This window comes from Pinus tabuliformis, chromosome 7, assembly GCF_031772625.1.
Source record: "Pinus tabuliformis cultivar Carrire ecotype Pingquan chromosome 7, CPIR1, whole genome shotgun sequence".
NCBI lineage: Eukaryota > Viridiplantae > Streptophyta > Pinopsida > Pinales > Pinaceae > Pinus > Pinus tabuliformis.
This window is the reverse complement of record NC_142293.1, coordinates 1783782026-1783808451: the sequence shown is the minus strand read 5'-3', so window position 1 is coordinate 1783808451 and position 26426 is coordinate 1783782026. Positions and strand designations below refer to the sequence as shown.

The window sequence follows — 26426 nt, the reverse complement described above, 5'->3', positions numbered from 1 at the left end:
AACCTAGCACCTGACAATTCATTAACCTGGGAGATTGTTGATCTACTAAATGAAAGCACGACTAAATTCTTAACTTAGTTAAGAAGCAAAACTTCACATAACCAATCTCAATCACAATCACAGTGACATAAACAATTTTTTCCCAATCAACATTTCTTCATTAAAATTCTGAATTTACCTGGGCTCCTACTACGGGATAATGGCTCAGCTTAGAAAATTAGCAAAAGCAAAATTTCACATAACCAATCTCAATCACATTGGCACAAACATATTTTTCCCAATCAACGGTTCTTCATTAAAATTTTGAACTTACTTGGGCTTCTCTTTCTTTTACCTCTTTACATTAAATTCTCAATTTCTTAGTTTACTCCTCATGACTTCAGAGGTTGTCTCAGTTCCTAAGTTGATTTGCACTATCTTCCATGGAAAATAAAGGTAATAGATATTCTCAGGAGTGAGAACCTCTAGCATATAGTCAATGGTGCTAGCAAGAAACCAACTGATGTCAAAGATTTAGTTGTATGGGAGGAGCATTGTAAACATGCAGGAGAACTCATTGGGAAATTTTATCTCAAACAATCTATAGGTACATATAGTAGTTGAAGATAACCCGGTTGAGGTGTGGAAACCTTTGGCCTCTCTATGACAAGATTGACGATGTTATTACCTGAAAGGAAGGTTGTTGATCTGCTTTGTCAAGAATTCATTACCTTATAGTTTATTATTACTCGATTACAGATAGAGCAAGAAAGATTGAAAAATATGTATCAAGCTTTGAAAGGCAATCATGACTCCTTGTTGATGCAATTGACTAAAAAGGATCAGACTATTCTAAACCTGCAAGACTGCAAACATAACCTTTGGATAGAAGTTAGTCATCTGCAAAGTGTTGAGACAAAGACTGATGATGTTGAGCAGCCAAACTCGTCTACTAAGGATATTGCTTGTACTCCATATCGTTATAAGACTGTTGATGTTTATGTTTCTCTTTTATTGCATGGCTTATTGAACACTACTCATGTTGTTTCTCCCAGCTTTAAAAAGCACACTACAAGTATGAGTCCTGACTGTTGAGCAAGATGAGTTGTACTAGAGGTTTGTGAAGAATGGACAAGGCATATTTATCCTATCCCCCTTGAGATACACACATCTAGATACTACTATTGCGTCACTGCCTACATCTAGTCATGTTAAATCTCGGCAGGTCTTAATTGTAGGAGTTCCAACTGGGTTGTTGGAAAAGTTACCCTTTGTCCACTGTGTTGAGCAAACTAATGAGATGATTGAAATAATCATTGCATACTTCCTTAGAAATATTGCTAATGCACAGAGTGTGGAACGAAATAAGTTTGTTCTTCAGGTTAAATACTCCAGAAGACTTGGAATATGTAGATCTCCATTGAGATACAAAAATATATATTAAAATTTATGAATGAGAATATATGACAATTGAGAGTGAGGGGCTTGCTTATATACCAAGCAGGTGTCCCTTTATGAACGGTCATGTCTACTTAGACATGCCTATTCGTTTAACTAATTATTACTTATTTACATATTATTATGTTTATTATTTATTATCTATATTTATTACTTTTACATGATTATATTCATAACATTGCCTTTCTCTTCAAAAAGCTTTGTCCTCAAAGCTTGTTGATGAAAGGGTTTGAACTCTTTTTCTGCTATGAATGTCTTCTACTTGATCTTTTTTTTGCTACGAATGTTTTCTAGTTTCGAGACAATCATCTTTGTTGATACAAGTTGATATGATCCTTGGAGTGATATATAAAATTGTCGCACAAAGGAAGGATCTGACCATCCTAAATTAATCTTTTGTTAAATCTTTTGATTACTGGAAACTTGTGATGAATTGTTATCACATGAGTGGATTGCACTGACATTAGTATTCTTTGGAACATCAGTTCTTGTTTTTGTTCTAAATACGTAGCTTGATTGAGTTGTCTACTCTTGTGATTCGAGTGTCAATACGGAATTCTAGTGATTTTCTCTTATCTTGTTTGTGTCGTTTTCTTGATTTATTTGAAACCCCTGATTTCCTTTAGTTATGGAAGTTGAATGGTTAATTTCTGGATCTTCACTTGAACCTTTTGTTGTTGGAACTGCAACTTCTAAGTGCATCTTTACTTCAACTAGTTTGTCCTCTTCTTGAGTTGTGTTATTCATTGGATTGGTATTTGTTGTCTTTTCGTCAACTTGAATTTCTACATTTGATGCTTCCTTCTCGATGAGTTGTTGTACCTTGTTTTCTAATGACTCATTGTCCTTCTTAAGCTTCTTAATTTGCGTCAATAATTTTTCACTATGGTCTTTAAGCCGAGAAACTTCTTCATTTTTGTCAGTGGCAATCTTGTCAATTTCTCTTTGCATATTTTGCAGTACTTTTTTACCTTCTTGAAAAATTATTTTTGAAATATATTGTATGTCTTCTTATGTTACTGAATTTGGTTTCAACATCCTGGAGTGTTATTTTCTTCTTCCTGTAGGAAAATGTTAAAATTTATTTTTCGTATTCAGGATGGAGGAACCTAAGGTTTCCATTCAGGGTGAACCCAAAATAATGTCACCTTGATTGCTCCATAGGGTTTGAACTGAGAATTGCGATATAAATGTATAATCCTCAATGTTTAACTACAAATTGGGTATGTGATATTTTTTGTTGCCAAAACAGTGTAATTTTTCGATTATATTTGACTCTGGAATCACTAATTGGTTTGCGATTTTAGGCGTTATATAATTTTTATCTTCGGTAGGTGAGATAGCAATAGTGACATATTTTCCCGCAATAGGCCCTTTAATTCTAAATAGCACTAAAGCATAATTACATGAAGTTTCCAAAAATCTTCCTTCTTTCATTTCTGAACTATATTCTATTTTGCTTGGTTGAAATGAGCTTAGGGTTTTTAAAGATAAAATCCTTGAACTTTTTATTAATGCTTCACTTGGCGTATAAATAAGTTTAATTAACCCCAAAATAAAAACCTCTCAAATTCAGACTTCTGACTTTTTTCTTGAAAACTATTTCTTTAATAGTTTTTGTTTTTTTAATATAAAAGTATGCTTGACTTTCTTTTTCCTCAATTTTAAAAACTTAGAACTCTAAATGCTACTTCGATTTCACTTTTATTTAAGTTGTAAGCACCTTCATAAATTTATATAATAGCACTCATTTTTAACTATTTATGTTAACAGCTTCTTATCACTTATCCCTTAATACCATTGAGATTCCACAAGGCACGTCCCTTTGACCTGTGGTCAACACCCTTCCAGATTTATTTTTATTACTTTATGTTAATTTGGGTTGTACGCATCAATTTTTTGTACATGTCAAAAGCAAAAAATCGAGCTCCTGGCAGTTGGAGCTACTGACAATGGACAACAATGCCACTTCTATGTAATTAATTTGCAATCAATTTCTCTTTCATCGTTCGACAACTGAATTAGGGTCGACAACTGTAGTGTTTGTTGACTGTAACGCCAATGTTGAGCGACAATTTAAGTTGTAAGCACCTTCATAAATTTATATAATAGCACTCATTTATTTTTAACTATTTATGTTAACAGCTTCTTATCACTTATCCCTTAATACCATTGAGATTCCACAAGGCACGTCCCTTTGACCTGTGGTCAACGCCCTTCCAGATTTATTTTTATTACTTTATGTTAATTTGGGTTGTACGCATCAATTTTTTGTACATGTCAAAAGCAAAAAATCGAGCTCCTGGCAGTTGGAGCTACTAACAATGGACAACAATGCCACTTCTATGTAATTAATTTGCAATCAGTTTCTCTTTCGTCGTTCGACAACTGAATTGGGGTCGACAACTGTAGTGTTTGTTGACTATAACGCCAACGTTGAGCGACATTTAGAGAGTCAAGCGGCAGTGGTTTGGACGGGTTGTCTTTTGCACCGTGATGGTGGCTTCCAGAAGTGCAGCACGGATGCGATGGTTGGAATTCGATTCAGTTTTGAATTTCATGGTGGCATGAATGGAACACGAACTGAACGTGGCAGTTCGAAAGGGTGCGGCGGTGGTCGTGTAGGTGTAGGGAAGATGAGATCAAGCTGGGTAGTGTCAGGTGGCTGAGAAACGAGGTCAGGCTAGCAGCTACAAGGGACGGTTGGCTAGCAGCTACAAAGGTCGGTCGGGAAATGTTGGTGGCAGAGCACAGATGCGGTGTTTGGAATTCGATTTAGTTTTCGATTTCGTGGTGGTTGATTGTGGAACGCGACAATGAATGTGGCGGCTCGAAAGGGTGCAGTCGTGGTCGTGTAGAAGCAATGGCACAGATGGAACCAATGGCGGATAGATATGGCGGTAAGTTGGCAATGCGAAGACGGCACAGAATTATGGGATTGGAAGAGTAGCTGATTGATGAGCGACTGGAAGGTTTTCTCGTCAAGCGACGTCAGCGATGGCGGTGGGGAGTCGTGCGGCCCCTGTAACGGTGTAGTCGACAATGTGTGGGCGATGTCTGGGCAACTGCAGTTGCGTCAATGGTGGCAGGGACTCGCAATAGTGGCGACAGTATAGCAGCAATGGAGAAATATGCAGTAGCGACTTGTGACCATGGCGGTCGTCATGATCGCTGGTCGACGCTAGGTGGTGTTGTCTGAGTCAACAGTGTTACGGGTCTCTGTGCACGAGTTGCGGTTGGTCAGAACCTCGCCTGTTGTGCAAGTTTGGGTCCCTGTCGAGCGGGCGTATGGCGGTTGGTTGGTAGTGAGGTTTGTGGTTTTTTTAATTTTTTATTTATATTTCCTTTTTAATTTGAATTTTTTTTATAATTCTTATATATATATATATATAAGCCTTTTTATCTTAATAATTTTTTAAATTTTTTTATCTAATTGCTATATATAACTACTCACTCTTTTGTTTTTTCAATAATTTTTTAAAATATATATTATTTTAATAATATTTTTATTTTTATTTTTATTTAATTTTTTATTTTTACTTTTTTTATTGACATTTTTTTTAATGGCCAATGGCCTGACGTTAACCTGGAGAACCTTCAAAAGCTTGTAGCGAAACACTTCAACGACAACGAAGTTGATGAATTTCAATGGTCAAAGACCTGGGTCAAACTGGCTCTGTGCAGCGGTTGAGCAACCAAAGGACCGAACAGCTCTAATACCAAACGGAACGAACAAAGTTCGTTCTTCAAATTAAATACTCCAGAAGACTTGGAATATGTAGATCTCCTTGAGATACAAGAATATATATTAAAATGTATGAATGAGAATATATGACAATTGAGAGTGAGGGGGTTGCTTATATACCAAGCAGGTGTCCCTTTATGAACGGTCACGTCACCATCCTTGCAAGAATCAGAGGAATCGATACTCTTGGAAACATGAAAGCCATGCTTTCAGATCTTTGTAGCGAAGACGTAAAAGACAGAACCATGGAACAATGTTGACTATCAAGGTCGACTATGGTTGTAGTGATGAATGGTCATGGTATGCATTTCATAGATGCTTGAGGACTTCATACCATTATGTATTGTTCACTACTATTGGGAAATATAGGTCTACATATTTATAAAATTGTGTTGATCACCCATTGAGAGTGAAACTATGCAGACTTCCTTAGAAGTGTTGCTTTGTTATTGGTGAAAATGTTCAGACTTCTTCAGGAGTACTGTTTGTTGCTACCAATAGTGTTCAAACTCCTTCAAGAGTGTTATCTGTTCAGGCTTCCTCAGAAGTGTTGCTTTGTTACAGGTGACGATGTTCAAACTTCTTCGGGAGTATTGGTTGTTATTGGTGACATTATTCAAACTTCCTCAGAAGTGTTGCTTTGATATTGGTGACAATGTTCAATGCTCTTCAGGAGTATTGCTTGTTGTGGTGACAATATTCAGACTTCTTCAGGAGTGTTAATTGTTCAACATTCCTCAAAAGTGTTGCTTTGTTACTGGTGACAATGTTCAAACTTCCTAGGAGTATTGCTTGTTGTTGGTGATAGTGTTCGGACTTCTTCAAAAGTTTATTTTTTCAAGCGAAGTTTGTAACACTTCCTAAGATGTTGGGAATACAGGAAGTTGTCATCAAGGGGGAGTGTTGATGTAATGACATCTTCCTCCAAAAGTGTTCCATCTCACTAGTCATCATTAAGGAGTATTGGGATGTGTCCCTTTGGAAGGTAATAATGTCTAGGTTATGTCAGAAGAAGCTCCAATTTTATGTAAAAGAGGTATATGCCACACATTCAACATGGAGTAAAATACCCTTGCAATAATTTTTTAAATGAAGAGGTGAAATCACATTATCCCACATGTATTACTGGGATGTAATTCCTCCATATTTCTTGGTATATAATAGACATTAGGGAGTTCCTTAAACACACAACGCAGTGCAGATAAAACTATTATCTTTGTAAAGGGTTCAGTGTTTATGAAGATGCTCTTTGTGAGATTGGAGATTTTTGAAGATAATAAAATGTTATTACCTTCCCGTAGATATTTCCCTAATAGGGGTTTTACCACGTAAATTTGCTATGTTCATTTTGTCCCATCTCCTTTATTTTATGACTGAGTATTGTTATTACGCATATGAGGTTTGATTAGTAAAGTTATTTGGTGTTTTGTGTTATCGTTAATCATATTCTCAAAATTCTAACAAAAGTTTCATTTGTATCATAGCTTGATTCTCCTAGTGGATCTCTTCGTAACTACGTTTGGTGGATGTATGGTCATACAAATTGGTTCGCAATGTATTTACCTTCAATTATTATTTTTTTGCAGGGGGTTGTGGTGTGTGTAAACCATGATTTGCAAGGTTCTTCTAAAAAAATTTAATAATTTTCAATTGAAAAACAAATCCCTAGGTCTTCACTCTCTCACAACTCCATACCTCTCACCTTGCTTTAATACCATATAATGATAACATGAAAATTGAACACATACAGAAAACCAAGATAACTCAAGAGAGTTCTTTGTATTGCATTAACCAAATGAGAAGTGAGACCATTCTTATAAAGATTTATATACCAGTTGAGTCAATCCATTTTATGAATGTAGGACAGATCAAAATACACACTAAAGTGTCATAAAACAAAAAAGGATAATATAACCTAAAATTTAAAATGACTTTATTAATGCATATGTCTAGTATCTAATTGATTATTATTACTTGAACATTTACTTTGACAAATGTTTCGAAGAATCGACTATAAAATCCCCCTTTCTTGCACTCCACTAATCAAAACTCGACCACATTCTTGGATGGAACCTCTAGTAATGTTGATCATTGAACTCAACTATACACCTAAATCTAGGATTATTGAAACAAAAAAAAAAAAGATTATTTGTGAAACTACATACAAATAGAACATCTTGCTTATCTAAAACATACCATGAAGGCATCCGTCAAAATATGGAGCCCATTTTAGTAAGCATGCATATGATATTGCCACCCAACTACACTTGTATGTTAGCATCATATTCTTGAAATTTTTTAAAGATCTTGTTGAAAGTAGGATGTTTCAAAGCTCTACTATCCACATACCCACCAACACAAGAAGTGGTGTTGTTGGTGTTGACCACTAGAGTTGCATTTGAAGATTTGTCAAAAACTCCATGATCAAAGCACACTTAGAGCATTTCAGCATCACCAAATCAGTCAGAAATCCAAACTTCATCAAGGCTTTTAAGTCGCTTCTTCTTCTTCTCATCATTTTGTTTTCCAAATTCCGCAACCCTGCGGGGACATTGTAAAAATGATGCTAGTAGGATAAATTAGAGTCATGTAATAAGCCTAGGTAGCTTAGGACTTTACTAGCAAGTGAGTTCACTCTAGGGAGTTTTTTACCTTAGCTAATTATTTGTGTGTTTTAACAATGAATAATTATTTGAGTTTTTCTCCCACATATACCCCAAAGTTGGAGTGCGACTTGATGGTAGAGTTTTAGTTGAGTCCTAGTGTCTAGAGTCAATGTATATTACCATACTAAATCATCTCTAAACTTTCGTGGAATTTGCTAAGTCTAGGTGACAGTTTTTAAGTATTAAAAAATTCCTGCAAGACAGGATTTTTAATAAATTTTGATGTAAAATGTAATGTGTTGTCTAGAGAAGTTTAAGGGGGTATGAGTACTCAAAATTACACCTCTACACCTCAAATTTCTACCAAAACACACCTTGAGGATCAAAAAATGATTATCTACCCCTCAAAACCCATTTTTTCCAAGTTTTGGGAAAAATGGCAAATAAATTAGCCAAAAATTAATAATTGAGAGAGAATAAAAATTCTCTCCAAGTGAAAAATGATATGAAATGAGGTGGAAATTCACAAGGGTTAAAATCAAGTCAAAAAGGTGATGTGGAATCCACTGATCAAGGAAGTTAACCACCAAAAAAAAAATTGATTCACATTTTTAAGGAAGGAGGGTTGATTTAATTGATTTGACAGGGCTAGTTGATGAGATTCAATTGGTGCTGGATCAAGGTTAATTAAAGGAAAACGTCTAGGGTGATCCCATACCACTCCACCCATCATTCCATTTGTTCCAACGTCTCTCCCCTTGAAGACTGCACAGACATCAAGAAGGGTTTCAATTCGTTTGAAAGGGATAAAGAAGTCTTGCCCTGGGATCACTTGGAGAAGTGTGGTATCATCGAGATCTACTCCCTTTTCTCTATAAATACAGCCTTGGCTCCTCATTTGTAATCATTCTATGTTATGCATAAACGAACTACTGGGCTAGCGGCTCTACAAAATTTGTACTCTATTTTCTCATGATCTAATAAAGCAAAGACTTTGGGGTTTATTCTATCTGGTGCTATTCTTATTCTTTCCAAGTATAATTGTTTCAATTTTTGCTTAATGCTCTACTTGTGCTAAATCAATTTGTTATTTCCATTTGTCAAGGTTTGGATCTATTGATGTAAGCTATCTTGCATTGATATTTGAGTTAGAGGACCACTCTAGAGGGAGAAGCACTAGAGGGTTTTTGGTTGAACCCCTAGCCTTCTTTTTCATTGTGTAATCTAGCTCCTTGTGGATCTGACAAATTTTTGCCAAGTGTGTAGAAGATTTTATTTTCTGAAGCAGATCTTGAGCGTGGGGTAAGTTTTTGGCTAAACAAACTCACTCTCAAGTGGAAAGAAGCAAGAACCCACATCAAGTTATTTCTCTCAAAGGTCGATCTAAAGATTTAAGAGGGAGTTTTTACCCTAGCTCTCTAAGACGTTTTATGATTAAATCTAAATCCACTTGCTTATTTTATGCACTTTTAATGAATAAGATCTACCTTTTCAGAGCTTTTTGAAGGGTTTTCCCTTTCTTGCTTGCGCAAGAGCAGAGGTGTCCTCATCCTCTTGTGCCTTGCATTGTATTTTTGTGTATATTCTCATTATTTTTATGACTAAATTTTTTGGCATTCGATCTGATCTTCCACTTTTATCCTTGCGTAGTTCTTTGCGGAGCCTTGAGGACTAGGGTTTTGAAAACATCTTAAAGGGTTCTATAAGGAGGCTTGAAGGATCAAATCAACATTTTTTAGGCCTCTTCATACCCTTGGTCGTGGATAAAAAGAGGGTTTCTTGGACGTCAAACCCTAGAGCGAGATCCATTGGAGGAAAAGTGAGTTTCCTCACTTGAGGAACCCCTTCATTGTAACACATAAGTATTGTAGCATTTTACTTTTTTACATCTTGTATTTTGAGGAGGAGTATTTGATCCTTGAAGCTCCTTGTTGTAAACCCTCCTCGGGATCTAAGTCCCTCACTTCTCTATAAGCAAGCATTTCTAATAATAATAATAGTAAAAAAACTTTTCTTCTTGAGGGAGCTTGGGGTCTTCCCCCCTTGGCATCTCGGTCTCCTCATTTGGAAGGACGATCTTTGGGTGATTGGTGACTAATTTGTTTCATTTATTTTAATTTCTTGCTCATTTCATCATCTAATTGCTCATTTACATTCTAGATCTAATCCCTAATTTGCATTTTGCACTGGGTTATTTAGCACATTGAATGTCAAACATTCCCATAGTTGATTTACTAGATGAGATATGATTTATTCATTGCTAATATGACTCATTATATTGTCGGTACATCGTTTGTTTCATCCTTCATTTGTTCGCATCTTAGATCTTACTATTTTATGCAAGTGTGACATTTTATTGAGCTTCATAAGCAATCTTGTCATTAAGCACTTGAATTGACTTACATCTCATTTTGCAATTTCGCTTCTCTAAAATTTACCTCCAAGCAATGTTGTAGGGGAGCGCTCCCCCCCCCCTCAATCCCGCTCCCAATCCGCGCTCCGGGGGGAAGCGGGCTCCCAAAATCGCTCCCGAAAAGGGAGCGATTTCAGGTGCGCACTCCCGGGGAAGAAAAAAAAAACAACAAAAAAATTCGCTCCCTGCCATTTGTCGGATCGAATTCGGGAGCGTCGCTCCCATCGTTCCCGAAGCGATTTTTATAGCCCGGGAGCGGTCGAGGAGCAACCACTCCCGAGCTATAAAAAATGCTCCCGACGGCCAAAAAATTGGGCGGAAAACAAAGTCGCGCGGAATAAAGAAACAAAAAACAAAAATAAAAATAAAAGTAAAAAATTATGCCGGAAAGAAATGAATTAAACAAATAAAAAAAAAACGTCGTTGGGAAAAAAAAGGGAGGGAAGGGAGAAAAGGGAGGAAGGGAGGGAATATAAATAAACCCTCCTTCCAATGAATTCATTATTTTAGAAATTGTGTGAGTGAGAGTCAGAGTCAGAGTCAGAGTGAGAGAGAGTCAGAGAGAGTGAGGAGCAAGAGAGAGTGAGGGGCAAGAGAGAGTGAGTGAGAGTGAGAGCAAGGAGCAAAGAGAGAGCAAGTTCCAAGGAGCAAGGAGAGATTGGAGGCCATGGACCCATTCCCATTCCATTTTTTTGCAGATTCAAAACTTTAAATTTCAAACATCATGGCTATATTTCTTGGCATTTTCTTCTTCTTGGTTCCTTTTTTTGTTATTATGGTGTTGGAGAGTAGAAAAAAGAGGGTTGAAAATCAAAAAAGGATATGAAGAAGTGGGTCATAGTGGATTTGATGAAAACCTCGGAGAGGAGGAACTAAAAGAGAGTGAACATGAGTCTCAAAAAAATAAACAAGACCAAACTCCATTGTGGAAATATGTTAATAGGCCTAAAGCAGGGAAAGGAGGTGGAACCACTAAATTTCATTGCCCCCATTGCAACGATAATTACACAGGGTCATACACCTGTGCCAGAAAGCACCTCTGCGGGAAAAGGCCATGGGATGGAGATAAACAAATAGGAATCAAAACTTGTACAGGTGTGTCAGCAGCAGATAGAGCCAAATACATAAGAGAAGAGGAGGAAGCCCAATACAAATCTAAAAAATCAAAGGGTTTCTTTGAACCAAGCTCACAATCACATGCATAAAGAACTCCTTCAGCATCCTCCCAAGGCAGTGAATATGGAGGCACAAGGTCACCAAGTTTAAGGCGTAGAAGCATATTAGATTTCCTTGATGAAGGGTGTAGGAATGATGTGGATTCAAAAGTTTACAGGTTTCTCTATGCATGTGGGATACCATTCGATGTTCTTCGCTCACCTTATTGGCACAAAATGGTTTCTGCCATAAATGATGCCCCTGGGTATGACAAGGCTAGAACCGTTGGACTTGATCATGAAAAAGCAAAAATATCACATTCTTTGAGTAGAATGACAAGTTCTTGGACTAACCATGGGGTGTCCATTGTATCTGATGGATGGACAAATGTAAAAGGCAAGCCATTGATAAGTGTTCTTGTTGTGTCTGTTAGTGGTGCCATCTTTCTTTCAACATATGATTACTTAGACAAGTTCAAGACTGACATCAACATTGCAGAACCATTACTTGAAACAATTGACCGTATTGGGTCATCCAATGTCATCCAAGTCATCACTGATAATGCTCCTAATTGTAAGACAGCAGAAGCAATTATTGAGGATAAATACCCCAACATATTTTGGTCTAGGTGTTTGGTTCACACAATGAACCTTTTGATGCATGATATTGTTAAGAACAAAAATGAACAATACAAACGGATTGGTGATTTGTACAAGAGAGGCAAAGAAATGATCAAATTTATTACAAATCATAGCACTACCCATGGCCTTTTCCGCAGTCACTCAAGATTGGAGTTGTTGAAGATTGCGAGGACTAGATTTGGTAGCTATTACCTCACCTTCAGGCGCCTTTTGAAGGTAAGAGAGTCATTGGCTAGCATGGTATCAAGTTCACACTGGCAGGCATTAAAGGAAAGGGCTACCAATGCAGCTGACAGGCAAGGTTTTGAACAGGTGGAGAAGACCGCTCTTGATGTTATGTTTTGGGTGTTATCACCCTGTAATTTGAAGGTTGTAGGACAAATCACAAGAATGTAACATCAAACCAACTTCGGGATGGGAATCTAGCCCTTCCAATCCCAGAGAGGGCTCTCTCTGTAAAATTTATCTTTGTTGCTTGAAAATCTTAGACTAGTTATGATTGTACTTGGGTTTTGGGTTTTGATTTGGGTTTTGGAAGACTGATTGTATTCAATTTAATTAGCATCTATTGGGCAATGGAGTCAAAAGGTAAACTGGATGGTTGCATCAATTTTTCACAAAGTAAACTCAGGGCAAGTTAGGAATATTTACTGGATCTTTCAGAATAATAAGTGGATGATGGCAGAACAATGAAAACCTTCAGCAGAACTAAAGAGCAATTAAGAATTCTTTAGTGTGGCATTCAGTCAATCAAGCAGAACTAAAGAGCAATCAAGAATTCTTTAGTGTGGCCTTCAGTAGAAAACATACAGATTGCAAAAGCAGCCAGAATAAGGTACTCAAAAGTAAATCCTATTCATCACATTTCTGTTTTGCAATTGGAATTTAGATGATTACAGTGAAGAGATGACAGTGAAACACTTTAACATAAGAAAAACATCACTAGTATTTAAGCCACAAGAATCCTATGAATGGTCTGCTTAGTATTGATGCTCCAGTGCTTTTAAAAAAACTTACAATGCTCCAACAGCTCACTAATATTTTTGATCTCAAACAATCCACACCTAATACTTCAAAAGCAGAAGTATCTATACAAAATATACAAATTGTTTACAATAAATGTTGTCTCTAACAGACAGGACATTTTTAGACTACAGATGAACTAAAAAGCTCTAACTATTGCAGATTAATAGTTCCGGTGGAATGTGTTGTGCAAATGTTGTTGCTGTGGAAGTGGGAGCAGGAAAGATGTGGACCCAAATTTGTGGTTGTGCTGGAAGATGAACTAGCAGATGCAAATGTATCTCCCTTTTTCTTAGTAATTCACTCAACTGCTTGTTGATCCTCTGACTTGATAATCTGAGACTTCCCTCATTGATGGTTGATCCTGTGACTGCCTTGTTGTTTTATCATCCATTAGTGTCACAAAATATTTTGGAAAATATATAATAATATATATATTTGAATAATATTTCCAAAATATTTTAAATGAAATTTATAATTAAATTTCTACAAAACCATGTGTTGTTTCCAATCCGTGGTTTTGTTTTCTCTTTCCATGAATTCACAAAACCATGTGTAGTTTTGTTTCTATTACTCCTTCCTCTATAAATTCATTTTATCTGTATGTAAATTCCTTTTACCCTTGTAGAATACCTGGATGGTTTTACAAAACCATGTGTTGATTTGTATGGTTGGAAGAGTATTCTCACTTTACTCTTTTACTTTCACCTGCAACATGATTTTACACCTGTAAATTGATTTCACCATGCCTGTAAATTGATTTCACCTTAATCTTCTATCGTGAAATGCATTTACATGAATGTTATCTTTGCTCTCCTGTACATTAATTTCATGTGAACTTTTCCCTTTTATTTTCTCTGATAAATTCATGTGTCGCTGTAAAACCATTTTACCTTTGAATCTCATTCCACAACCTTAGTCTCATATTGCCTGTAGCTATATAATTTTACCTCAAGTATGGTTTCACCCATAGCTCTGAAATATTACTGCATTCTCATATCTCTGTATTTCACTTGAAATTAATCCACCCTATATTCCCGTAACATTTATAAGATTCAAAACCAAAACAGTTAATGGTTTATCGCACCGCTTTAAAGTGGTAGGTGGTATTATTTTGGAGGATGCGATATAACGTGGGGCTGCCATGTAGCAAAAAGGTGGGCTGGGAAAACCACTAATCTCGCGTGCTTTTTGAGTGTTAAGTGTTGGATGAGCTGAGCGCGCGATATGGAATTTTAACCGTTCATTTATTTTTACGAATCTCGAGGCAAATAAAAATGAAGGGGGTTTAATTCTTAGTGCGGGGTGGGCCATTGGTTGACTTTGCAGGGGGAAGAGGTAGTATAGGCTTGCGGGGAGAAATTAATATAAAGTCCAAAACTTTATATTAATAGGGTTTTGTGAAGTAAGGGGTAAAAAGAGGGATATATATATATATATATATATATATATACTTTATGGGATTTATCCCACATTCACAAGGGAACATTCTTCATGATGGTTTATATAAGCCCATAGTTACATTGTGTTTCAACAAAATAAGCCCAAGGCTACCCACTTGTGCTTGGTGTTAGGTGTGCTAGGCTTAGGTATTGTGAATGCAGGTCGCATGGAGATGGAGCGGGAGCTAAGCTTTCAGGCTTATTTTTTATGCAAATTTCAATAAAATCCAAGGCTTTAAAACCAGAAGCTCTACAATATATAACCTTTTTGTCACACAAACCTATTCTTAATGATTTGAAAGCAAGTATTCGGCTTATGTTGGGGTAATATTCAGATGAATTAACAAGGAAAGTGGGTGATAAAGCAGGAAGCTGAGTAAAGGATGATGGAAAATGGAGAGGAAGCAGGGCGAGTCAGCAAGCCAAAAGCTTCATCATGAGAGCAACAAATAATATCTGAATCATCAAATTTCCTATAATTATAGGACCCTAACATTGGGCACGTGTGAGGCAAGTATTGGATTTCACCAAGCTTGTTTATCACATGATTTTGTTTGCAGATACAGATACGCCAGTGATTGGCGAGGTGTATGAGCAAATGGATACCATGTTGGGGCGAATAAAAGATATTGTTCATAAAAATGATCCCAACTTGTATAAATTGATTCACAATTGTGTGTGTATACTGTGGGATAAACTTGATGTTCCACTACATTGCTTGGCATATATCCTTACGCCAAAATACTAATCTGCATCTTGGTTGGGCCAACCTGCACCAGGGGGTGGGGTTAGGGTCAAACCGCATATAGATGAAGAGGTATCTATAGGATATTTGCAAGCATTAGACAAGTTGATACCTGACATGGAGGAATGTGCTAGTCTGCGTCTTGAATTAGGCAAATACTTCAGTTGTCGTTTGTTTGGTACCTTTCATGCAATGGAAGATAGAGATAGATTTGATGCTCTCAGATGGTGGGAAGCATATGGCAGCCAGGGACTTTTGCCAAAACTGGCAAAAAAAGTTCTCTCACAGGTTGTAAATACTTCTTCTACAGAGAGGTGTTGGAGCACCTACAGCTTCATACATAATGTGAAAAGAAACAGACTCAATGAAAACCGGGCAGAAAGCTTGGTTTATGTGCACTACAACTTGAGGTTGTTGAGTCATTAATGTGATCAGGCTTATGAGGATCCAACATATAAAATTTGGGACAACCACCCAGAGGATGATAATTTGGAGGATGGCACTATACATCTTGAAGAACTGGAAGCGGAACTTATGAGAGAGGAAGATGAAGCAACAACCATGCCACCTCCACCATCCAGTAGCAGTGCTCGAGTTCCAAATCTTGTTCCTTTGTTGTCGCCGCCTCCATCTACACCCTCACATGGAGGGCATGTTCCTTCTGGTTCTGGTCGTTGGTCTGTGCGAGAGGAGACTCCTAAAATACCACCACAACCTGCTCATACATCAGACACTTCTCGTGGCAAGGGCCACATGAAGTAGTAGATAATAGATTTACAGTTTACTTGTCTTTTCTAGTTTCTATTAGTTTTCATAATTGTTGACTCTTTCATATTTATTATGATATTTTTTGTAAACAATATATGACAATTTAAGTTTGAAGTTTGAAGTTGGCAATTATAACTCATTGGTAATGATTCTGAATTATGAATATGATGCTTTGTGAAAGTTGTTTCATTTCATTTCATTTTATAACATTTCATTTCATGTTAGATATTATTTCTTGTAATGGTTAAACTTAGCTTACAAGTACAACTTTGGTGATCAATGGTGATAAATGTTATAGATTCAATTTTCAATTTTGAAAGCTTGAAGTTGAAACTTTAAGGTTGATGAATCATGATTCATGAGACTCAATATGTTGTATGTTACTAACTTGTGGACGTGGTTGATGAAGATTATAACTTCTAGATGATTGTTGTTATATGGTTCAATGATCAATCTATGTTTTTTTATGTTTTTTATATCTAATTCATCATTCTACATGTTTTTGTTGACATATATGTATCAAAATATAAAAAATATATATATCATATAAAAATCGCTCCGGGATTCGCTCCCAAACCGGGAGATTTTGAAAATGTCACTCCCGCACCCAAGTAACACTGCTTCCAAGCATAAGCTTGGTTGATTTTCTTTTAGGAAATATTCCTTAACTTTCATTCAATTTCCCAAAATTTGAGTTTGGAGGAAAGGTAAAAGTTAAAACACATGACCTCGCAGTTCCCTTACATGGCTAAGTCCCTTGTTGAAACAAAGGCATGCGGGTTGTCTTGAAGAACTAGGTTGGTATAGTTAATGAAGTCCTAGCTTCCTCACTTATCCTTCTTGCAAACACCTCAAGTACTTACCAAGTTCAAAGAATTGATGGGAAGTAACACCCTAAAATAGGCATTAATAAAATTAACCAAGAACACTTTTCTTCACACATTCACCTACAACTGTGGTTCACCTTGCATGTAATTGATTATTATTCAAGCTCTTTCTCAAATACATACAAGTTGAATTCTGAGCATCTACATTTACTTGCAAGCACTTTACTTGTCCATTTTATTTACACGCTCATATTAAGCTTTCTTTGATGTCATTATATCATATTTGAGCAATCCCTCTTTCAAGTACAGATATTGTTCACTTGCAAGCTCTATTTCTATTTTAGTTGTTCATGTCTCAAAGTTATATATAATTTTTTCTATTGTGGTTTTGTCTTGATTTACTAACACTTGTTTTGCAGCTTTCCCATTCTTGCAACTTGAAAGTTATATTTTATTGCAAGTATTGTGATTTCATTTTGAGTATATATTTCTTGCAAGTATATTATTACTGGCACTGGTCTGCTTACAATTTGCCTTGTGGGATATCTTGTTGAATATAATTGATCTATATACATTATTGGTGCTATATGCTCATAGTTATTTGTACTTGCTAATCAATTTCATTTTAAGTTATAATTCAAGTTATTTGAATGGTGAATGCCTAATTTGTTTACTAACTATCTCCTCGAACTTGTTAGATTTAACAAGATTTCCTTTTAGAATCTTCGTTAGGGTCTATCCCCCTTCGCTTAGCTAAGAGAAAGCCACGAAGAGAATTGGGAATAGGTGACAGCCCCTTCTCTGAGCGTTGCCACAATGAACACATTTTTGGGTGTGCAATTTGTGTGGACAACAGGTGTAAAGGAATGAATTAAAAGAAAGCAGTTTCAAGCTTAGGTGTTAACATATGCAATCCAGCTAAAGCTTATGCACTCCCTACAAATTGCATCCGTTATTGCTTGCCTTTTGCTTCCTTTTTAATAGACTGATTAAAAAGTACACTCTTTATGACACTTGAAATATGTCACATAACTCAAATCTTCCTTATCATGACCAAAGGAACACGACTCTTCCTTCTTACCCCTCACAAATCCTCCAATCTTTCCACCTTTCCTCGTCTTACAGATTAAAGCTAGGTCTTATACTTCATCTACTCTATTGACATTGTTACTTGCCTTGTATCTTCTTCGAAAAATGTGTCACAGAGGCTCTGAAAATCCACCAAGTGTTCTCAAGCACAAACACCCTACACAAAACCTTCATGTGGTAGCCTTCGCACTGAGGCAGGCAGAACCCTTCCTTCTCTACTCCAATCAACACAAATATGTCAAATTCAATGCCGAATTTTATCATGAAAATGTTCACCGAGAATTTTTGTTGAACTTCAAGGTCGTCAAACTCGAATTCGAATTCAAACCAGGTGACATAGGCTGAAGCATTGTTTGTATTGAAGTCTACTTAATTGGTATTTATTTTCATGGGTTGCCTTGTGATTTGAGTTCAAGAGGAGAAGTATTTCCTGTTGTAATTTAATATTTCAGATCCAACCCCAACGCTGAAAGTCCAAAGGAAATAGATCTGGGAAACCCCATGTTCAAGGTGAAATTTCTGAATTTGCATTGAGCAACGGATTCTTAAAATTTCTACAGGGCAATTTCTACGCATTTATTTGCCCCATGCCATTTTGGCTCGTTTGGCTTGTGACCAGAGTAAAACTCTGATACTCACGTGTCTGGAGTTGTATGTTTGGCTGAATTTTTCAACATTACATCAACCAAGAAAAGATTATGAATAATGCAAGACAATAAGGCCAATAAAGAAGTTAAAAGTAAAATCAAATAAAAACATAAAATATTCAATGCCTTCTTGTCATGGAAAATTCAGAAATGTACAATATAATACAACGAAATTTTAGATGGTAAAATATCTTGCTATATGTCTAGGAAAAATGCTCTTCAGTGTCAAAGTCATGTCCTAAGCAGAGGAAAGATAATAATCTATCCCCAAAGTAATAATTACACATGATAGTTGTGTATTAATTAAAATAGCACAACTGGAGATTTGCACTTGGGAAAATTATTATATTAAAAGTAAACCACATTTTTTCAAACATTTAGAATTATAGAAGCACCAGCACAAAGATATGTTCCTTTGATTTGAAAATGCATGAAACATAGGTTTTCACGTCCACTTACCCCAATTCCCAAGGATTGTCTGGTCTCGCTTCCAAGCATTCCTGGTTTGATTCCCTCAAATTTGCCCCCCGGAGAATTTTGGTAATATCTCTGAGGGCAACGTGGACCAGAAGCAGGTGTTCGCTTCGACTTATGTTGATTGCGAGCATTCGTTATGGCAGCATTATCACGAGGTTTTGAGCAATCCTTCAGAGAATGATTATATGAGCCACAGTTAAAGCATCTAGAAGCTTCATTTGGGGGCACTTCATTGCTGCAAAATAAGTAAATCAAATACTATTGAGTAATAGCAGCCAAAGAATGAATACTTGGAACTAAATGAGTTAAACAATTGCACATGTACATAGAGCTGGCCAAATGCATCACATTTAATAAAACACGAGTGGTAACTAAACATCAATGACCACACAAAATAGCTCAATTAATGTGCAGATATCTCATGCCAGCAGATTTGTTTACTACAACAATATAAAAATAAGACAATTCATTCCATCACAACAAATTGCTTACAATGATCTAAACAAGAATTTCACTTGAGTAAGAACGGAAACTTAAATATCCTAGCCCATGTCAAGTCAGCAACTGCCAGGAAAACAGTAATACACAAAAAAGATACCATTCTGACTTCGTTGATCCATCTTGAATTGTCAAGGGTGCCGCACAAGCACGATCATAATACGGAATGCTGGCTTCCTTTCCTTGAAGAGAATAATCTTTTGTTTGATCCTTCAGAATTTGTTTTGCCGGTTTGTCCATCCAATAAGTCTGTGACAGGAAAATAAGTATTTTAATGACTGATCCTATAAAGAATCTCTTGTAAAATGACACAAATTTTCATGATGATGAAATATGGTTGCAATTAAAATCCACATTAGGATCCCACATTCTAGTAACAGTACAAATATAACTAAACAAACACTAATCACTCCTGAATGCAAGCGTAAGATGCCAGATGGCATCTCCTCCAGAAACTAAATTTGGACCTGTGTAGGGATTGTTCATTAGTTTGCAAAAAAGAACTCAAATAGGCAATATCCAATTTCAAACATCAAAACCCACATTAAGCTACATGACCTTTGAACAAACTAAAATGGCTGTAACTCTTTGAAGTTACAGCCAATGTATCACCAAATGGATGTAACATGTCATTTCAATACCCTAGTTTGCAAAAAAGAACTCAAATAGGCAATATCCAATTTCAAACATCAAAACCCACATTAAGCTACATGACCTTTGAACAAACTACAATGGCTGTAACTCTTTGAAGTTACAGCCAATGTATCACCAAATGGACGTAAGATGTCATTTTAAGAAGTCATTAGTTAAGTGAAAAGGCATGTCTAAAAGACATGCCCAGTCACGAAAGGACGCCTGATTAGGTATATATATGTGGGTCCTCATTGTAACATTCATCACTTATACATTTTATATATATAATAAATTATTATTACAAACTATCAGATTTTATGCTTCAGCTGACAGCAAGGACAACAGAAGACCATGGGCTAAAGGATCATGCCCAGGTAAGTTGATTTTCTTTTGGTAATTTAAGGAGGGCTGATAAAATCCCTAGTCTATTATAGTGATTGAGTGTTGTAGGTATTGTATTTTGGGCAGACGAGAGACTAAGGGACAAAAGCCTCAGCCCTAGGTGTATTGGTCAAAGGATAGCAGGGATTGTAAATGGCCACTATCGCTAGTATAGGAGCCCTAAGATTTCTTGTGTACTGTCATTGATCTAATTCCCCGTGTAATTTTCGTCATGCAAAAGTTTTAAAGTTAGGCACTGCTAGTGTGTTTATGTTTTCTAGCTAAAAGCATAAACCAAACCTGGCGTGTATCAGAGCTACTTTCAAGAGAAATTAGGTCAGAAGTGTGCAAAGGTGTCAGCTTAAGTAGGGAGCTATGAGATTATTGCAAGAAGCAACAGTTTTGCCAAGAGAGTTGGCTAGGTATCCCTTGTGAGACACGGAGTAGAATGTTCAGACAACAAGTTGTGGATTATTTCATCTTGGGGTGGCAGGATGGGAGTTTTGGTGAAATGGTGGAGAACTCTGTGCACAACAATATGTTGAGTGTTGAGTTGTGGATTCCATTGATGGACTTCAGTTGACTTGTCAAAGTAAGTTGTGACAACTTAGGTGCCTTACAGGGAGTGTTTTTCTAATATCCCCTATTGATTAATGGCCCTAGGGTGGATGGAATAGCCTAACCAACCCCATAGGTTATAGTCTTTGATAAAGGGGTAACCCATTATCCCATGTTTCGGGGCAACATTGAGTAAATTTTTTGGTTGCTGAGGCAAAAAGCCCAAATTCGGGGTTACACATGAACCCCTCACATTTGATTAAGGAGCTGAAAATCCGATGAGGAAATCTATAAATAAAGGAGAGTTGGAATTCACTTTCTCATCATTGAATTCACTTGAATTGTCTCTGTTTTTCTTGAGCATGAGGCTTTGAGGGTTTTAAGACCCCTTCGTCTTGATTAGTTTAGATTAAATCCCACCTTAGCTAATCCCCCTGTCTTGTTTCAATGGAGGTGATCCCAACCTAGCTAGTCACATCTTTCTTTATTCTGGCACAATATATTCTCTTGGGAGTAGCTCGAATTTGTTTTGGATTGCAGGGAAGAAGAATCTGAAGCAACTCTGGTCCGGTTGGATGTAAGGATGTGGTCTCTCTGTGGCAATTCATTGATCAAAGAACAGTGAAGGCAAACACTTTTCTTGTGGCTACCAAAGACTCTCTTCCACAAGTAGCGAGGGTTACCTCTATGGAATTTAATGGTTTCCGAAGTGTTGGGCAAGGCAATGAGTTCCTCCTAATGCAAGCGAGGACCTCCCTTGGTCTGGAAGTCTAGTCGCTGATGGTTATGAGGATAGTATTGGAGCAACGAGGAACCTCTAGGGTCTGTTTGATCAGAACGAGGCTCTATAGACATCTAATACAGGCAGCAGCCCCATTTGTAAACTTATTATTGTACTATGACCGAGTTCAATTTGATATTGTGCAGGAGAAGGTAACCTGGACAATGATTGTAATTAAGGCAGGTAGAGGCCAGTGAGACCTTATCCGGGTAGCAACATTATTTTTGTATTTACCCTGCCACTGAGTTCTATTCAAATCGCTAGGGTTTCCTCTTGTGATTGCCCATGGTACCATCGAAGCTTGAGTCTCTGATTGAAGTGAAGCAGTGTTGCAAAAAGATCCTATCTGTGACAGTGAGGCCTACCCCAAATCCATTGTCAGGTCTTTAAGGGTCCATCCTAAAGAAGGGCTCCAATCATATATGGTCTACCTCCTGAACCAGCTGCGGGTACCCATCTTAGTTGACTACAAATTATATCGAATCTTGAAGCCCACAACAGATGTGAGTTCAGTTAGCATCCAATGGGCAATTAAGTAAGGCAGCAACAGGGTCGGTACAGGCAAGGTTAAGAAGCTCGCTCCAACAGCAGTGTATGCTTGGAATTGAACAGGGCTACCACAAACACTCCCTCATCAACAAACACATTCAGTGGCAGCAAAATAGACAGTGAGTCAATTAGTATAATAGCAATAGAATTAGATAGTACTAGCATGAGTCACAACTGACTGATTGTTTATTAAAATTGACTTGGAAAATTGGAACTATACTATAGATTACAACTGTTCATTGGGGATCAACCCTAGCTTGTTGAAGTGTGGTTGAAGAATTATATTACTGTTGAAGATCTTTGATACTCATATATTACATAGATTAATGACCCATTGTTTAAATTTGGTACCTTGGAAGGCATTTCTGAGTGGAAAACCCCTAGGGGTTTTATGGTTTTGAGTTTGGGGCTTTTACCCAAAGGAGTAGGCTTGGAATCCAAGGAAAAACATTTATAATTATAATTTTACTATGAGTTGGCTTAAGGATCAAGTCGGTTTAGGTCGGCTAGCAAGGCCAATGGACACACCACTTGGGGTTTCACACCCCTTGGACAAGTATAAATAAGGCCAAAGGGCAGGCTAGTTGACATGAAGGACAACGACATTCTTCTTATGTAAGGAAGCTAAAGGACCTAGTCGCAGGCAGCAAGCCTTGGAGAAGAGTATAGCCGCAACAATAGCGAGGAGTGGAGTATCTTTTGTTTTGGAAGTCGTGTAGCCCTGGTTTGAAGGCTAGTAAAGGTCATTGCGAGGAGAAATCAAGTCGCAACTACTGAGAGGAGCATGTACCCAGGAGGAAAGAAGGTCGCGACTCGCAAGGCCATAGGGCAGTCAAAGGCTTGGTCAGGGTTGTCAGTAAGGTTGGTGTGGCGAGGGAGGCCTAGCCGAGGCCTAGTACAGCAAGGCAAGATGGTTGGTAAGCTCTACCACAACAAGATAAGGACAACCAAGGGTTTGAAAGAGAAAAGTAAGGGAGAGAAGAAGTTTGTTTGGGCCTGTTGCATGCAAGGAAATGCTAACATCAAGGTACAGTAGTGTTACCAAAGGGCTAACAGCAAGGACAGTAGAAGATCGTGGGCTAAAGGATCATGCCCGGGTGAGTTGATTTTCTTTTGGTAATTTAAGGAAGGCTAATTAAATCCCTAGTTTGCTATAGTAGTGAAATTGCGAGTTGCAAGTATTGTATTTTGGGCAAATGAGAGCCCAAGGGACTTGGCCTCATCCCTTGGGGTATTGTTCAAAGGATAGACCTGATATTTGCATTGTAGGAATTGTAAAGGGCCATTTTCCCTGGTATGGGAGCCCTAGGTTTTCTTGTTAATGGAATGATAATAAAACAAGTTTTGGGCATTAATTCTTGTGTATTATCATTGACCTAATTGTTGGTATAATTTCCGTTGTGAAACAGTTTTAAAGTTAGGCATTTTCAGTGTGTTTATGCTTTCTAGCTAAGAGAATAGACCAGACCTGGGGTGTGTTTCCATTATGCAAAAGTTTTGAAGTTAGGCACTACTAATGTGTTTATGTTTTCTAGCTAAGAGCAAAGACCAGACATAGGTTGCGTGGATTTCTAACAAAACCATAATGAAAGAAAATGATAAAACGCAAAAGATGGTTGTGACATTTGATTAGCGCATGGGCAAAAGCCTAGCATGAGCTCTACTCCCCTCATTATCCACCACTCAGTTCCTCGAGCAAATGATGCTTCACCCATAAAAGGACATCTTGTATTGTCCCCACCCCAATGAGTGATAAATTGACTCATCATTAAGGGCTAATGAAAATTTTCAAAAAGCAAGCTTGGGCTATTGAGTTATGCACCCAAATCAAAGCAAATCATGAAGAAGTAAAAGGAGTACCAAAGGGGTGGAAAAAGTAGGCTGAGGAAAGGGATAACTCATGCCTCCATGATTGCTCCCTCCTTACATATATACACTCTGGATGTTGGACCTCCATTAGTTGGTCACTTGGCTATGGCACCTTGGCATGAAGTTCAGGGCTGGAAACACCTAATAGGGTTATCTATCTAACCATCCCTAACATAAGGAGGTAACATGTTTACGGAACTTGATCTCATTAGACATTCGAAGGTGAGCTTTGTGTGAAGTATTATTGTGCCCTTGACATTAAGTATTATCCACTATGACGCATTTATGGTTATTAATATTGTCCCTAATGATTAATGATTTCACTTAATCTTGAGCAAGGTTTTGTCAAGCGGTATTGTCATAGCAGCAAAGGCTTTTGGAGATATGATTAACACTCCATTTCGTAGCATACTAGAGGTTGCATTACCCATTCCAAAGAGTAGATATGACCTTCTTGAAGCAACATTGCCCATCCAAAGAAAAGCATTAGGTTATATGATGATTCCACATGGTATTTGACACTCTGGGGTACAACTAAATGTTGAATCGTTGAGTCTGTGAAACTTGGTGTTCTATTTATAAATGACGTGATGACGTGTTGAACCCAGGACACCTCTGTAGGAATTTACAGGGTAAGTTCCTCAGAAAGAATACCAAAAGGACACCGCTCACAACCAGATCTCAAATCAATACACCAGTATTTTTGACGTGGTTAAAACCCTCAGAGTGCAAGGAGGGAAACAGTTGTCCCAACGTGGGTACAGACAATTTATTAATCAAAGAATGAAAATTTACATAAGCTTCTCTCATGCACGGATTACACGAACAATGACCCTCCATGCGAGAACTCATGGACCAATCGGGTGTCAAGCCACGGATCAAGTGTCGATAATACCGAGGTGAGAGTGACCGTGATCACTACATATCGTGACTGTCGGATTGTAAGTTACAATATGTACAACGGTAAAGCTAGACCAAGTTGAACTTAACTATATCCTATGTGTCGGAATATCCTAACAACCTCCAAGTTCGCCTTGACATTGTTTCATGGGCATTGCTTGTTTTGGAGACCGAATGATGATGGTTATCCATGAGATGACAAGGGAGGACTTGCACATCACTTTTTAAATCCAAAGCTTGAATAGATTGGTGCCATGTCACCTCTCTTCCCCTTTAGAGGTTGATGTAGCAGATTATGATTATGCATCTTGGTATGAAGACACGTTGGAGGCATGGCCATGACCTTAGAGCTACTTCTTAGAGTATGGAGCACTCATTAGCACATTTGACGCTCATGGCACTTAGAGCTCCTTTAGAGGATGACATCATAGTGGAGGGGTTTTTTCTCCTACAATTGTGGGCATTTTTGGCATTAATTGTTATGTTTTTGAGCTATGAGGTTGGCTTGTAACCTCACACTTGTGGAACACTCAAATTAAACTTGTAATTAAGGCTTTTACAAGTATTATGGTAAAAATGAGGGAGATAAGCCTCAAACATATAGAGGCCCCCCCTCATTTCATTTCATCATCACAAATTCACTCTTCTCGTCTAAGAGAGTGAATTAGTCTTTCCCTACATTAGGCAAGATGTGATTTGTTATTGTACGAATTTCTTGAGGAGATTGTCTTTTGCATGGAGATGTTTTTCTAAGATTAAAAAAAATGATTCTTTGGAATATTTTGTAAGTTTAATGCTTTATCTTTCATATTTTGCATATTGTATGTTTGAAGTAGGCTTTTTGCTTATGCCATGACTAAATGCTAAATTTATGTTGAAATCTTGCTCCATTATTGTGATCCAAGTGGATATTGGTGGCCACCCACCTATTCCACCTAGACCTCCAGTGGGTTTCATTTGTTTCCTTGTTTATTTCAGCATTTACTATTTTTAGCAGTTTTTTTGGATCTCGAACTTCCAAAGCAATTTTGACCCCCTAAACAGTGTTTTTTTGAGGCTCGTTGCAGGCTGTAGGCTGTAGCCATAGGCAGGGGCCTGAGGCAAAACCTGTCGTACTCGGAGAGGCCTTTCCAACAGGGTATCGTACGCGCCAAACGGGGATAATATGACCAAGTTATGACCCTAGGGAGTTGGTTTCCCAACTAACCCCAACAGGGCCCACAAGCTCTTGGCGTTTCATCT

The 26426-nt window shown here is 37.5% G+C and overlaps 1 protein-coding gene across 4 annotated transcripts in view; it reads right to left on the bottom strand.

Moving 5' to 3' along the window:
• The window catches only part of LOC149255493 (uncharacterized), a 152724-nt gene that overhangs the window by 50821 nt on the left and 75477 nt on the right, over positions 1-26426 (bottom strand). For all 4 annotated transcript variants that reach the window (XM_089460497.1, XM_089460500.1, XM_089460498.1 and 1 more), the window contains 2 exons: positions 19614-19762; positions 18998-19250 (listed from right to left, as the gene is read on the bottom strand). In XM_089460497.1, coding sequence (XP_089316623.1) covers positions 18998-19250; positions 19614-19762 — 402 coding nt within the window. The remainder of the gene's footprint in view (positions 1-18997; positions 19251-19613; positions 19763-26426) is intronic.